The sequence below is a fragment of the Plecotus auritus genome, assembly GCF_963455305.1.
Source record: "Plecotus auritus genome assembly, chromosome: 3".
Lineage (NCBI taxonomy): Eukaryota > Metazoa > Chordata > Mammalia > Chiroptera > Vespertilionidae > Plecotus > Plecotus auritus.
This window is the reverse complement of record NC_137772.1, coordinates 41,460,055-41,476,523: the sequence shown is the minus strand read 5'-3', so window position 1 is coordinate 41,476,523 and position 16,469 is coordinate 41,460,055. Positions and strand designations below refer to the sequence as shown.

The 16,469-nt window shown below is 41.6% G+C and overlaps 1 protein-coding gene across 6 annotated transcripts in view; it reads right to left on the bottom strand.

Moving 5' to 3' along the window:
• Positions 1 to 16,469, bottom strand: part of TMTC4 (transmembrane O-mannosyltransferase targeting cadherins 4) — a 60,883-nt gene that overhangs the window by 34,307 nt on the left and 10,107 nt on the right. For all 6 annotated transcript variants that reach the window (XM_080659331.1, XM_080659335.1, XM_080659332.1 and 3 more), the window contains exon 5: positions 11,121 to 11,208. In XM_080659331.1, coding sequence (XP_080515457.1) covers positions 11,121 to 11,208 — 88 coding nt within the window. The remainder of the gene's footprint in view (positions 1 to 11,120; positions 11,209 to 16,469) is intronic.

The following is a 16,469-nucleotide window of genomic DNA, read 5'->3' as shown; positions in this document are numbered from 1 at the left end:
CCTGCGGATCACCTAATACGCCATTCTGACAAGTTATGTTGAGAACTCCCCCTGAGAGCGTAAGCACTGCACCTGGTTGCATAAGGGCCTCAGCAGTCACAGCTGCTGTCAACGGCAGGAGTGATGGGAATGCCTGAGCAGCTCTGAGTCTCTGCTTCTGCTGGATGAAGTCTGGGCTCTGAGCATTAGGGGGTGTGGAATGGCTCAGACCCGTGACAATGCAGGACCACTGACTGAGGGCTGGCACCCGCCTAGCACCCGAGGCGGATAAAGGCACAGGTCAGCCTGGGCTGCCATCCTGCATGGGAACTCGAGCATCACCAGGAAGATAAAACATCGCCAGAAATGCAAAGGCTGCAGTAGGAAGCTTGAGTGGGGCTGAGCTTGAGTAAGAACCCCTGGTCCCTAAATTGCCTTCTGAGGAGGGTGTACCACACTCTTTGGCGGGTGGTATCTGCAATCTGGGGGCCAGAGCTGAACTGCTGGGGAGGGGAGGGGAGGAGAGGAAAAAGGTGGTGTTCATCTCTATTCTTCCTTGCTGAGGCCTTCACCTCCTCATCTAGACAGAGAGTGAACAAACATCCAAAAAGACACAGCTTTGAGGTGGGGCAAAATGAACCTGCGTGGAGGACGAGATTAGCTTGCCTGTGTGTCCATGAGTCTTGGTTTAGTTTTGCTTAAAACCAGAGCTTCTGGTCTAAATTCCAGCTCTGTACCTACTATGTGACCTGGAGCAAGTTACTTATACTCACTGTCTCAGCGACATCACCTATAAAATGAGGGCAACATTAACTCTATAGTCCTCATTTGAGAGGGAAATTTTAGATAGAAATATCTGGACATCCATGTTAAAAATTACATAAATATGCTTGCAAATGCAAAACATATCTCTGGAAAACACACAAGAAACCAACTATATTGGTTTCTGAATAATTTTAAGTAGGAAAATTTGGGTAGGGGAGGAAGGCTTACTTCTCATAGTATAACCTTTTCTTATCTTTAAAATTTTCTTAACTGTGTGCATGCATTAAAAACCATACACCTAAAAAAACCACTTGGTATAGAGTGGGGCCACAAAAAGCATTCAATAAACGTTTGCTGCACACGAATCAGCAAACCCGCCCCCGGTTCCAGGAGGCAGATTTCCAGGGGGCCGTGAGGCAGTGGTTCAGGCCGCAGCTGCTCATCACCTGGTCAGAAAAATGTGCCCAGCTCATCATGCAGTGAAAAGATACACTTTGGTTTTCATTTAACTGCTTGATCATGAAACCAACAATTAAGTGTGTGGGGAGAGAGGGAAGGAGGAAAGAGAGAGAGAAGAGAGATACTAAAACCAACCCAAATGTATTTGGCATGGGTGTGTGTCATAATGTAGATTCTGAGTGAAGTGATATAAAAAGTCCTGAATGTTTAAGACCCAATCAGCAAAGCCCCAGGATGGAAGTCCTAACAGATACCCAGGCTTCCTATCCAGGAACAGCCATGGGCTCTGGAGTGGGAGGCCCTCCTAGCCGCACACATTCTAATGTCAAGACCAGGAGGGTCTCCACGCAGCTGAGCGAACTGTGAGCAGGACTAACCCTCTGTGACTGACACCCACTCTGGCATTGGCAGGCTGCTGGAGGCCCAGTCGGCTCATTGAGAAATTTTCTCATTCACAAACAGGCTCCAGTAGCAGGAGACATTCGGGAATCAAGCAGAAAGGATGCATGGGCTAATATTTTCTAAACTTTCCATCTTTTCTTCAGAATCTCTGTATATAAAATTTCCAGGCTTAATGTACAAAGAGGCAGAATAGATATAATAGAAAACAATGTTATTTGACTAGTATAGCCGAGGCACTTTTAAGGCTCTCCACAAGGCCAACTGACCAGCAGCAAAGCCTCATTAACTTGGATTCCACGGTCTCCTAAAACACAATGAACACTCTTGTTTTAAGCCTTTATCCTATTGCCTACTGGATGAAGGTGACCCCCCTGAGAATAATGGCATTTAAGGCTTTGTGACCTGGCCACATAAAACCTCTCTAGCTTTTTGGGGCCCCCATGATCAATTCTCCTTGGCTACAATGCCCCGGCAAAACCCAAGCCATTTTATACAGCTGTCAAATGTCACTTACCCTGTGAAACCCCATCCATGCCCTCCGAGGTAGCGTCCTCTCTCAATTCACCAGTTTTACTCCAAAGTTAAAACAGCAAATGGGCCTACTGTGTGCATGTCTGGTGCCCCTGAGAGCAGCATCTGTCTTACCTACCTCCATGCCCCTAGTTGACACCCTACATCAGCTGCAGCATTCTACACTGCCCTTACTACAACCTATCCCTACATTCTTCACACAGTTTATAACAAATACTTGATTTTCTTCATTTTCCCCAAGACAGGGGTCTCCCAACCTCAGCACTACTATTTGGGCTGATTAATTCCTTGTGCGGGCTACCCTGTGCATTGTAGGATGTTTAGTAGGACCCCTAGTTCTCCCCATTAGATGCCAGTAACATTCCCAGCCTTCAGCTGTGACAAACAAAACATCTCAGATTTTGACAAATGTCCTGGAGATGGGAAAAGAAATGAGACCTTTGCCCTAAACCAGTGCTACTCACAATGTGTGGTCCATGGACCTGCCCTTGGATCCTGTTCGAAACAGACTCTCAGGCCCCACCCAGATCTGCAGGATCAGAAACAGGAGGGTGGAGCCCAGCAAGTGGCCTTTTAACCAGGCCTCCAGGTGATCCTGACTTAGCTAAAGCTTGCCTGCCCCTGAAAAGGCAACAGGTGGTCAACGAATGAAATAACTGTTCACTATCTACCCAAAGGGGCAATAAGCCCAAAATCACAAAACCACAACGTAGTAAGTAAAAGCTGGAGTGGTGCTTCTTCGAGGTTTTGCAGTGATGGAAATGTTGGACTCCTTTCCATAATGCTTCCAGCAGGGGGCCACCTGGCCTTCCCTTCAGTAACTTGGAGATGGGTGGGTATTAACTTTGTATGGTAACAGCCCATTTCGTTTTTTAAACTTCTGGCTGTTAGCTTATTTTTCCTTAGAGTGAAAATATGCAGACAACTGTCTCTTTCTGGATGTTTCTTCAATTTCAGTGATTATTAAATATTAAGGTCACACATCTCAACAGTGACAATATCAGATCAAAGACAGAATTTCAGGGTTCAGTTATAAACCAGTGATGGCTTCACATTCAGAAAGCCACTTAGACCAGCGCTGCCCAGAAGCATGGGCATCAGCGTTAATGAGCACCTGAAATTCACCGGGTTACCACTGACATGTTTTAGCTGTAAAACACTCACCTGATACTGAAGAGTTCAGTATAAAAAAGACTGTAAAATATTTCATAAAACTTTTACACTGATTACATGTTGAAATCAGTCATTGGGCTAAATAAAATGTATTGTTCAAATTCATCTCACCTATTTCTTTTTATAATGTGACTAGCACAAACTTTTAAATTACATGTATGGCTCATGCCTTTTTACTGCACAGCACTGTCTATATCACGTGATCAAAGACCCAGCTCAGAGATGAAATGACTGGCACAGGGCTATGTCTGTATTCCAAACCTGCCTTTGAAAACAGGAAATGTGAAATGATTTTGCCTATTTGAATCCAACTCTTTTCCCCCCAGATTAGCCATCTGATATTTTATCAGGAGTCATAAAACTAAACATTCACATGCACTTCAGTTTTTCCAGAATCTGAACTGGAAACGTATATTAATCGACTATGTCAGTGGTTGGCAAACTGCGTGCAGCTTGCGAGCCACATGCGGCTCTTTGGCCCCTTGAGTGTGGCTCTTTCACAAAATGCCACGTGTGGGCGTGCACCTACAGTGCGATTGAAACTTCGTGGCCCATGCGCAGAAGTCGGTTTTCGGCTCTCAAAAGAAATTTCAATCGTTGCACTGTTGATATTTGGCTCTGTTGACTAATGAGTTTGCCGACCACTGGACTATGTTATATAAATCAAAAGGGTCTCTTTACAGATGTGTGGCAGGTATGTGCATGATAACCCATGGCAAGTGTTTCCAGTAAGGCGGTGAACAAGAAAGGACACATAAAGATTAAACAATCTACTGGGAAGCTGGTCCTGAGTTTGGGGACCACCCAGCCTAAGGGACTTCTGGCAATACAACCTGCTGTGGTATCGTTTTACCCAGGGATTTCCCCAAATTAAGATTTTGTTTGAGTCTTTATTTGTCAAAGTGACGAATGCTAATATACAAGGTGACTAATTGCCAATATACAGCATAATCTTGATGAATTTGGACTCTGTTTTTGTGACTATGTTCTTATTTAGTGACCAATGCAAACCAAACTTATTTCCAAACTTGAGCATTTTAATAAAACAAATGAAACAGATAGTGGTAGGCCACCTTGTGTATGGTTGGCACTCAATAAATATCTGTTCCATCAGTACTTTCACTTATTTCCATGTCTACCAGAAGTCTTATTTAATTATATTTGTTAAGCAATTTAACGTTTTGGTAATTTAACATCAAAAAGTTAACAATTTGTTTAATGTAAACAAATACAGCCCAAAGTCAAGTCTTTCCACTTTTAATTTAGCCTTTGAAACTCTTCACAATTGAAAATTCTTCATTGTGTGATTCATTTAAAAAAATTATATAAGGAATATTAAAAAGGCATAAGAAAAGTGGACTATTTTAATTTTAAATTTGGAAGTAACTGTAAAAACAGTAAAAATAAATCCTGAGAGGCAGACTTGGTCTCCAGTAGTTGCATTTATGAATATTTTTATTAAAATAAATCTTCCCCAAATAGGGAATTCTAACTGGTGCATTGCTCGACAGCATTCTCCATCTCACCTCCATTCAGTCTGCTACATTTTTAGTACCCAGGAGAAGAGAAAAAAACCACAAGCTCTTTTTACACCACGAGACCTCTCCCATCACTTAAAAAGACAACTTGCTCTAAGATAATCATGCAGCATAGGAAACATCAACAGTCTATGATCCAGAATTTAATAGAGACAGGCCTAGAAAACATTTTCCTTGTTTCTGTATATGTCCCTACCATCTAAGATAATTCAATCACTTAGGTAAATGGAGGCAAAGATTAATGGAGTACAGGGAGCACGGGGGTGGGGGGGGGGGACACAAAAATGCACTCACTAATGGAAAGATACTTGTCAGCGCTATCACCCACAAGTGCCAACAGATGTGATCCATTTAATGAAGCACGTGCCTTGGATTTGGCACCATTTTCCAGTGGGAAGATCTTTCAGAAAAAGCATCGCATTATACCAGCTACCCTCTTCACCACTCAATGCCTGGCATCTCCGCCGCCTTGAAACTGGCACGTCGTGTTGCGTGTGGGAACCACGCCACCCTGACAGGTGGTCCCGACTCTCTTTGCCAGAGCGACACAATGAGCATCAGATTCTCTGTCCAAACGTTGGAACCAACTAAGCCGTGCTTCCCCCAAGAGAATGAAGAAGTCAGGCACTGCCCTGCTGAAATACAGGGCCATTCTGGGGAAATCGAGACATGCAGAAACCAAAGGAACACGAGGGCCGAGAAAAGAGAACACGCATGAATACTGCTGTCACAATTCAGTTGGCAAGGACCCCAAATCCAAAAACAAGAGGCTTACACTATGTGACTCACTCAATTGACCTATTTTTTTTTAAAGCTAGCACGATTCTAAGTCAAAGAAAAAGAGATGTCTTAAATCAGAACAAAAATATGAGGACATGGTAGCTTAAGAGTTAGAGTTATTCTATTTCAGCTGCCTGAACTATGATAAGGAGAGCAATATAGCAAATAAAGTTTAAGAATTTAAAACAACTGAGATTTAAGATCTGGTCTTTTACAATGGATTAGAATTTAAAATGATTGTTTTAGTTATGTAGCAAATTCATTGCCCCCCCTGAAAAGATTCCCTCCTCCCCACTGTAAGTGAGACTGATTAAATTTCTCTTCATAGCTCTCACTTCCATGAAACATGTATTTTATGGTATCAATTTTGAAAAATTGTTTTGGTCATTCTAGCAAGTTTATCGTGCAGAGAGGTTATGTTCCCAATCCGAAGAATGAGGTTTATTTTCGAAATATGAGGTTTTAAAAAAGAGATAAATATTGAAAAGATGTCATATCATAAGAATAATACTTTTTGTTTTGGGCATTCAGAAATAGTAACTAGTGCACCATTGACTTCATCTAACTTAGTGTTTTTCCTTTTTATGAGAAAATGTATGCTTCCTTTATAAGGAAACTTTTTTTTTGAAAAGGATACTGTTTCAAAAGATCTTGCTTAGAGATACTCAATTTAAGCACACACCCACAAAAGGGCAAATGTTATGTGTGTAGATTTTTTTCATTTTATAAAAACCCCAGGATTCTGGAGGTTAGTACAGAATGGCTTGTTGTTAAACTCAGGCAGTTAAAAACTGTCCCAAGGTTTATAACACAGACATCGCATCTATAAAGAAAGCTAATGAGGTTATCAAAAAAATATATATCCTCTGAAAGAGCTTTTGAACTAGTTCCATCATTAATTTCAGAGTACTCAATATTTTGTTTCCTTATAAAAAATATTAAATCTGTTTCTCTGCAAAAACCTTTCTTGAAACTTCAAGTTTATATGCAACTAATGTTAGACCTTTCTTTGAATTTATGTTCAGATCCAAGAAGAACAAAGACCAGGTCACTTTAAACATAAGTTTAAATAATAAATAGCATTAGTATTTGTATTCAATAAACGCTGGGCTGAACTTCCACCACAGAAGAGCTTTGGGTCCCAGTGGAACACTTGCAAACATGTGGACAACACGAGCAACTGGCCCAAGGATTCCTCATTGCCATGACGTATTTATTCCCCCCGCCCCCCCCGGTGTTTTTTACAGTCCACACTGACTCGATGGGGGAAAATAAAAATGTGTGACTATTGTTTGAGATATCTCAAAGTCCAGATGAAAATATACACACCCAATGTCCATTAGTATCAAGAAATTTAATAGAGAGTAAATGAAAAAAATTAGTAATATAAAATGAATTACCATATGATCCAGCAATTGTACTTCATGGTATTTACCCAAAGGAAACAAAATCACTATCTCGAGATGACACATGCACCATGTTCACTGCAGCATTATTTACAATCATCAAGATATGGAAATAATCTAAGTGTCCACTGACAGACCCATGCATAAAGAAAATGTGGCACATGTGCACAATGGAATATGATCTAGCCATAAAAAAGGAAATCTTGTCATTTGCAACACAACAGACCTTGAAGGCATTATGCTAACTGAAATAAGTCAGACAGAGAAAAACAAATACTGTATGATCTCACTTTTATGAGGGGGTCTAAAAAAACACACACCAAACTCATAGAGAGAACAGAGTAGTAGTTGCCAGAGGTGGGGTGGGGGATGGGGTGGATGAAGGTGGTGAAAAAGTACAAACAGCCAGTTATAAAATAAACTAGAGGCCCGATGCATGAAAATTCGTGCAAGTGTAGGCCTTCCTTCCCCCAGCTACCGGCACCAGCTTCCCTCCAGCACCCAGGACCCAGGCAGCTTCCCTCTGGCCACCAACAGGCACCTGGGACCTGGGCTGGCTTCCCTCCGGCCCTGGCTTCGTCCGGAAGGATGTACGATCTAATTAGCATATTACCCTTTTATTATTATAGATGAGTCCTGGGGTGTAATGTACACCATGGTGATGGCAGTTAATACTGTATTGTATATCTGAAAGTTGCTAAGAGAGTAAATCTTAAAAGTTCTTATAAGAAAAAAAAAAAAGGTATAGCTATGTGGGGTGATGGATGGTGATCATTTTGTAATATATACATATATCAAAGCATTATGATGTACACCTAAAATGAATACAATGTTATATGTCAATTATATCTCAATAAAATAATAAATTGTACATCCCAGGGCAGTGGTCGGCAAACTGCGGCTCACGAGCCACATGCGGATCTTTGGCCCCTTGAGTGTGGCTCTTCCGCAAAATACCACGGCCTGGGCGAGTCTGTTTTGAAGAAGTGGCATTAGAAGAAGTTTAAGTTTAAAAAATTTGGCTCTCAGAAGAAATTTCAATCGTTGTACTGTTGATATTTGGCTCTGTTGACTAATGAGTTTGCCGACCACTGTCCTAGGGCAAACAAAGAAATTAGCAGTACAGAGATCACAGTCATCAATTCTGCAGAAACACACCACGAAAAGAAGGGATACCTATTGAGTACCTGCTGTGAGGAGGCTACAGGGAGGAAAAAGTTGACAGGGTAGTATGGAAAACCAGAATATTCTGTTCCCTGAGCAATCTGAATAATGGAAGCTTTACTTTAGTCAAACTATGCCAGGCTCTAAGTCCTTCAAGGGCATGGACTGTGTCCTTCTAGTTTTTGTGTGCCTGACACAGGCCTGCTACAAAGGATGGCCTCAGGTTTGATTAATTATTGATGAAAGAATGAATGATCAACACTGATAATCCTGTATGCCATTTTAGAACAGAATCAGAAGTGTCTCATCATGAATTCCTTAACCAGAATTATTTCTGCACAGCGCTCTCACTGTTGCTATGTAAAGTTATTACTAGTTTGTGAAAACTTTGCTCCTCTTAAACAAGACTTGGCCATCATATTTGTGAAGTTGGACATTAACATGATGTTTAAAAATTATTCCAGAAAGTTATTCTCTATAAACAAAAAAGTTGTGTTTTTTTAAAATCCTCACCTGAGAGTATGTTTCCCCATTGAGTTTTGGAGAGTGGAAAGGCGGGGGAAGGGGGCGAGAGAGAGAAAATCGATTGGTTGCCTTCCAAACACCAGGGCCAGGGATGGAACCAGCAACCCAGGTACATGCCTTTGACTAAAAATGGAACCCAAGGCCCTCTGGTGTGCATGCCAATGCTCTAACCACTGAGCAACGCTGGCCAGGGCAGAAGTAGTTTCTATTTTAGCATGTTTAAAAAGGAGTACGGAGAATCTGACACACAGAAGAGAGGCTGAACACATAGTGCCTGTGTCAACAGAGACTAGGAAAGGCTCCACTCAACTTCATCAGCGCTGAGACAAAGAGGGATTTGGGAGTTGTGGACAGGAGAGGACAGGGCAGTGGCCGGCAGAGTGAAGGGGCTGTTCCAGTGGTGCCGCCTGAGTAGAGCAAGGGACAGGGCTGGGCATCTGGTCTGCTAAATCCTGAGGTTACAGCGGGTAGGGCTCAGGACACAGAACCTTCTTGGGGAGGGGACAGAGAACTGCCTTGTGTGTAGGACACAGGACTTCCTCCAAATAAGCTAGTAACTGAGTGTCAGTTCCTCTCTTAAGAGTCCCCGTTGTTCTGCAGCTCCAGAAGCTTGGGAGGCAGATTTGAATCATTCCAGCACCGTCTGTGAAAACAATGAGTGGGAACTGAAAGTAGCAGCGAAAACCAACTCACAATGATGGAGAGTGCAGTTTGAGGGGTGGGTGTTCCCAGCCCACTTTAAACTTCCAAGAAGAAATCACTCTGAGACAGTTTAACTCAACGCCTGCGTGGGCAAGAGGCCACAGTCAGAGGACAGAAAGGAAACAAAAGTCTGTGGCCAAAAATAACTTCCAGGGTCAAGACCCTGAGGCCTGGATGCGTGTAGAGGGGCAACCTCCTACAGCTTTCTATTTTCCAAAGACTAAACAAGCTGTCGGTGACTGCCAGGAGCCACACCAGTCTGGAGGTGGGTCCAAAGGCTCCATTTCATCCACTCTTTCCTTTTCCTAAAGAGGGTTCAAGAGAACAGAACACCAAAGCCCGGGAAGGTCAGGCCTTCCTGTAGACACGAGGCCATCAGGAAGGCTTCTTCAAAGGCTTCCTTACCCATCGTCTTCTAACTGTTCTAAGTCGCTTCAACCAAATGAAAACCTATTCATATTCCTAAAAGGGTTTCCGCCGAAGCCACATCTACCACTGTTATTGGTGTGCAAACACTAAATATTCCCAGGTTAGCTTTCTTGAAAACATCTGCATCCTTAACATGAAAGGCCTATAACAAATCTCTTCATAAAGTCTCCTTCCAATTTTAAAGTAAAAATGTCATAAATGTTAAAAGAATGCTCCTGAACTAAAAAAAGAAAGGTCATATTGCTGTTAAGGGTTAAGATAGTTCCATTAATATTGAAATATGCTTAACTAATTTTTCATGAATCCAAGTATTAATTGAAAACGCATCACACATTAAGCACTTTTACCTCTAGTATTACGTTTCCAAAGGCTTTATTAAAAAAAAATCTCTCTTTTGTCTGGATGGCTCTCAGATATAATTTTATAATTTACATATGAATTAAAAACAGACACATATATCAGAAAATGTATGTATATGAATTGGAACAGAGAAAAGATTAGTAAAAGGACCCAGGAAAACAATATACAATGTCTTTAGTTTTTCACCATTCTGTGAGAATATTCAATTAAAGGAGACTAATAAATGTATCAATTCACTTGATAGAATTTTTAGTGTCCTGATAATTTTTCCATTATTTCATAAGAACAATCTTTAGAATTAAAGACAGGTTTTATTATACATCCTAAATAATGTGCCCCACATATGTTAAAACTATCAACATTTAATACTTTCTTCAAAAAGCACTTCTGATGTCTTTGAAATCTACTCAGAATAGGAAGTAGTTACTTTAAAGGAAGATAGGTTAAAATTAATAAAATGGTACTTCCTGAAACTTTAGAGTTGTCTTTGAGAAAAGTCAACAGACTTTGTAAGTACTAATAATGCTCCAAGGAAAAAACAAGAACCTCACACTCCAGGTGCATAGCTATCCATTTCAGCATTTTTCTATTTTTTTTCCCCTTCCATGAGGTTTTAATAAAAAAGAACCAAAAGCTTTTTTTCTCCTACAATTTTGCTGGAAATAAAATCACAAAAATCAATCACAACTGCTTCAGTGCCTAGGGCAGAAGCTCTTGGTCTCGCCGCACAGCAGGCTGCTCCTGTGTGACTACTGATGTACAAACTCTGCGTTATTAAAAAAGCAATGGAGTGAAACAAGACACCTACAAAGGGCATACACCTTTCCCCACATTCCCTCAAAGTGATGACCTTATATAAGTAAATAATTTCCCATCTCAAAATTAAGAAGACAAACATCATGCTTACTTTCTCTAAACGCTCTACAGTAGCCCAGGAAGGATAACAGAAAGAACAGGGCACCCAGGAGGTCTGCACGGCCCACAACACCAGCAACCTTAAAAGAAGGGGAAGAAAAAGAAATTTACATTAAAAAAAATTCTTTTTTGACAAATCCTAAACTTAGAAAATACAAAGAAATTCCTTAGAAATAGAAAACAAAAACCTTATTAGACTCTGACATCTCTATTAAAATAATCTGCGTACCTGCAACAACCTGTGGTCTTATCTTAGAACTAGAGGCCCGATGCACGAAGATTCATGCATGCAAGAACGGGCCTTCCTTCCCCTGGCTGCTGGCACCACCTTCGCTCCGGCCTGGAGCCGTCTTTCTGCCTTCCCACGCTGCCCAGAGGCCCGGAGCGGCTGGGGCGGTATGGAACACCTGCCGCCCCGCCCCCGGCCGCTCAGCACCTGCGTATGCAAATCAACCCACCATCTTTGTTGGGTTAATTTGCATACTCACTCCTGATTGGCTGGTGGGCATCACAAAGGTATGGTCAATTTGCATCTTACTGTTTTATTAGTGTAGATTGGTTTTCTTATGCTTTTGGTCTAGGACTTGAGTTAACTGTTTCTAAGAGAAAGTTGGATTGCTTTGAACCCACTGATGGCTATTGTGTGGGCTGGACACAGTCAGCGATGCTTGTACGCAGCAGAAGCCCTGTTCTTTAGCACCCTGTCCCCAAGGGCGGCAGAGACCTGTGTTTCTGATGTCTCCAAAGTGGACTGTCACGTGGAAAATGCTATCAGCTGAAAGGGAATGATATTTAAAAAAGAAAATTTGATTCAAAACATGAAGGGAAAATGGGAAATAAGGGTTAAAAATCATCAGGCAGATAGAAAAAGACAGGAATAATTACTCAAAGCTGCCTCTGCCACCTTTTCCTCCCTTCAGACCAAAACTGATGAAGTGGGTTAATCTGGAAAGAATGCTTCAAAAGCAATCGACAAGTAAGACAAAAACAGAATAACATTTCTACCATTCCTCCCCCTATTTTCTACATCTGACGACTGTCCTTCCCTTCTTTATATTAGTGACAATGAAGCAATATGCAATTTGCGTTTCATCTCTTTCAGGCTGATTATTCCAATTAGTGTTCTCCAAATGTTTCGTGGCAATGAAAGACGCAGAATTCCATCCATGAGTATTGGGCTAGTTTATGTGGCTTTCTTTACTAACTAGCACCGGGATGTGACATTTATCAAAGTGATTCTTTAGGTATCACTTTAATGACTGTTAAGTTCACCTTTTCTTAAAGGGCATATATGATATATGAGATACAGAATAAAGACTATTCTATAAATGGAAATAAGATAACATACAATGAACATGAAATTACTATATTTACATATGAACCACGAGTGTGTGTATAAGCAATAACTATAAAGAAAGCCTTTTGCGAGTTTCCCGCCACACTAGTTAGCTATGAAAGTTGAGAGCAATTACACATTCTGATTTTGAACTCCTGAGGCAGGTGCATGTGGCAGTCTGGAGTGTCCCGCAGTCTCTGAGAAGACTAAAAGGGTTGATGACTCCAACCTGTGAATGCCACCCACATCCAAGAAGGACTAAGACTCAACAGGTCTGAATGACTATGCTGGCATGCCGGAGGGTTAAACAGTGCAATCACGTCACAAGTGAAGTAAATATGCAATGAGAGTTCTTGAACAGTCTGGCCTGTAACTCACTCAATGAGGGATACAGTAAATCAGGAATGCAGTGAAACCGAGCAGAGCACACAGTAGGTGCTGGCTCACTGTTAGTTTCCTGCATGAATCCCAAACTGTGCTTCTATAAATGTGAGGAGCAGAAAGGAATGAAAACAGGACACAGCAGCTGAGGGTGAGGCAGGTGGGGGCTCCAGAGCACCTTGGTGAGTGAGGGATGGAGCAGCTGGTCCTGTGGGCCTGCCACCAGGAGAGAGATGGGAGAGAAAGGAAGGCATCTTCCAGCTGTGGCTATCTACAGAGCCTGAGGATGGCCCGGAACCATAATTCCTTAGAGAGAATAAAACAAGCAAAGTCAACCCAGAGAAGCTTATCCAAAGGGGTCCTCAGATCATGGAGGGATTGGGAAGGGGGTTCAGAGAAAAAGGTTCCTTGAAATGAGTGAAGGGGAAGGAAGCGGTTTGGATAAATACAAAACAACCAACCACTTGTTACCTAGGGACAGTTAAAGACTAACCTTTTACTAGGAGTTTCCCGCTACACTGATTAGATATGAAATGCTAAGGGCAACTATGCATTCTGATCTTGAACTCTTGATGCAGGTTCACTAATGTGAACTTTAAAGATCACTTATTTTTAAAACAAATTCCTTTCGCTAGCTGGTGAAGACACTACCAAGTTTTAAGCAATATACATTACATTGTCTGACATAAAGAAAAACGGGTTTTAAAACACTATGGCAATTGTTTTAAAGTAAAAAGAGTATTTAGTCCCTACAGTAAATTTTTCACATATTAAAGGGATTTCACAGACAATATTGTAAAAGGCTATCCAAGCAGGCACCACATCTGACTGGGAAATGGGCATGAGTACAAAGAGACTTTATTCTTCCTTTCTGATTTTTGCGCAATATATTTTCAGGCAAAGTTCTTCACAAAGGTTATTTTTTTTTCTTACAAATAACCTGAAACATTCATATCAGGATTTTGAAGGGGTTCAGAACAAATTTCCCCACAATGCACCATTTTAGCATGCTATTTTGAGCTGAAGGCAGTTGAGACCCTGTGGGCTCAGGAGAAATTTTTGCTCTTCCCTTAATTATCCAGAAATCTAAATTGGGGGCCTTGCCCTTAATGACTTATTACCAGAAATAACTTTCCATGAACTACCTATAGGGCAGGGCAAACTTCTAATTACTGAACATCTGCTCTTATCAGCCTGCACATTTCCCTCCCCCTGCCCCCTCCCCACCCATACCCCAAGGCACCTCCCATCATTCCTTGGTGCAAGATGCCTTCTAGTCCTCATTTTCCCTTTTCTGTCTCTGAATCTTCATGTATGTGGGATCTCTGACTTTCTCATGTATGTGGAGCTCTCATACATACATATGTAATTAAATTTGGTTATTTTCTCTTGTTAATCTGTCTCATGTTGATTTAATTATTAGACCAGCTGAAAAAACCTAGACTAAAATTTCTTCCTCCCCCACAGTTCTCTAGAGGAATCACTGCCAACTGTCCCCCCTTCCTCCCAACCCTCCTGAATCCTTAAAGCAGGTGGCTCACTTTTTTCCCCACTAGGAACAATGTGCACAGGGGCCACAGGGAGGAATCAGGAGAATGTGACAGGGGAATGTTTCCCCACCCAGCTCTTTCAGCATTAAGCTCTGGGTTTATTGAATGGCCAGTTAAGGAGGCCTGAGCATCCCTCTCTGATACCCAAATTCAGGCAACTTGACATCTTCATCAATGCTCTGAAGAAAACGAAAACTTACAATTGCACCGTGTCCTCAGGGAACCCCCAGGGACTGCTTCCTGGTCTCCAAAGAAACAAGGAACTAGGCAACCCCCTCCCTTAGCTCCCCTCCCTCTTCTGGTGACTAATGTGTTGGAGCCCTTACCATCTACAAATACCCCAGAGTGATTTGGGGTGGCATAGTTGAAAATAAGAGACATTCATGTGAATTGGAAAGCAAAATAAAACTGATTATATGTATGCATATATGGATAACCCATGGACACAGACAATAGGGTAGTGAAGGCCTGGGGCGGGGTGGGCTAGAAGGGGTCAATGGGGGAAAAGAGGGAGCATATGTAATACTTTTTTTTTTTTTAATATATTTTATTGATTTTTTACAGAGAGGAAGGGAGAGGGATAGAGAGTTAGAAACATCGATGAGAGAGAATCATCGATCAGCTGCCTCCTGCACACCCCCTACTGGGGATGCGCCCGCAACCAAGGTACATGCCCTTGACCGGAATCGAACCTGGGACCCTTCAGTCCACAGGCTGACGCTCTATCCACTGAGCCAAACCGGTTAGGGCATATGTAATACTTTTAACAATAAAAATTTTAAAAATAAAATAAAAGAACAACAAAAAAAAGGATTACAATTATTTTACTACCAACTGGAGACCATGAGATAGGAATTCTGTAGGGTGTGACTGACCAATCTCAGTTTGCCTAGGGCTATTCCATAACCCCCTTAGTCTTAAGCAAAGTAGATGGCTAATCACCCCAAAGACTGGAAAATGTAGGCTCTTTTTTTAAAACCCTCAACCAAGGATATGTTTTTTATTGATTTTTATAGAGAGAGGAAGGGAGGGAGAGGGAAACATCAATGTGGGAGAAACATCCATCAGTTGCCTCCCACATGCGCCCCAAGGATGGAACTCACAACCTAGGTATGTGTCCTGACTGGAAAACAAACATACAACCCTTTGGTGCATGGAATGATGCTCCAACCGAGTCACCCAGCCAGGGCACAGAAAATGTAGGTTCTTATTTTCAGTGTGCAAAAACATTCTCAATACTAATGTCAAGACACAAAACACATAAATGTTAATTATAGGGAAATCTACTAGTACAGTACTAACACTGGAGGGGCCTACACTGTCACTACTTTCCCTTAATAAATGTAAACAGAAGCAGCACGATTACTCCCAAATCCTCAATCCTCATCCCAGATCAATGTTCAGTCGGGGTGGGAGGTGAGGATGCTGTGCCCAGGGCCGTTATTAGGGATCCCGGCCAGGCCCCAGCCCACAGCACGGGGCGGCTTCCTCGGTCCTGGCCTGGAACACTCTGAGAAGCTCTCCTCCATCTGATTCTTTGGGTAGTCCTGCTTTATGCTAACTTTAAAGCTGGGTTACATGTAGAGTAGAAAATAACAGGGAGATGAAGATAAGAGGAAACTGAATACTGACTATTTGTCAAAACAATGAAAGGTGAATATATAAATTATCTGTCTTAGGAATGCTAATTTCTAATAACCCTAAACTTTTCCTTGCATTATGAATTCGAATGACTTTCATGAAATGGAAGGGTGGGAGATATTAAGAAATTTTTTCAGATACTCCCCTTTCTCCTAAAGCTAGACTTCTTTGGGCTTCTTTTTAAATATGGCAAATGTGGAATTTTGGTGGTAACACCCCCAGATTGCATTTATCTGGGGAGGTGTGTGCACATCCAGTTATACTTGTTGGCATTTCAAACTTGTTTATAAACTAACTTCTCAATATTTAAAATCAGAGTTTTAGAAAAACTTCTTTGGTTAATAATTCAAATATTTGATTTTGCTTTTAAGATCACACAACATCAGATAAGTACCAAATCAGTACTTCTGCCAGAAATTCCCTTATTTCTGAT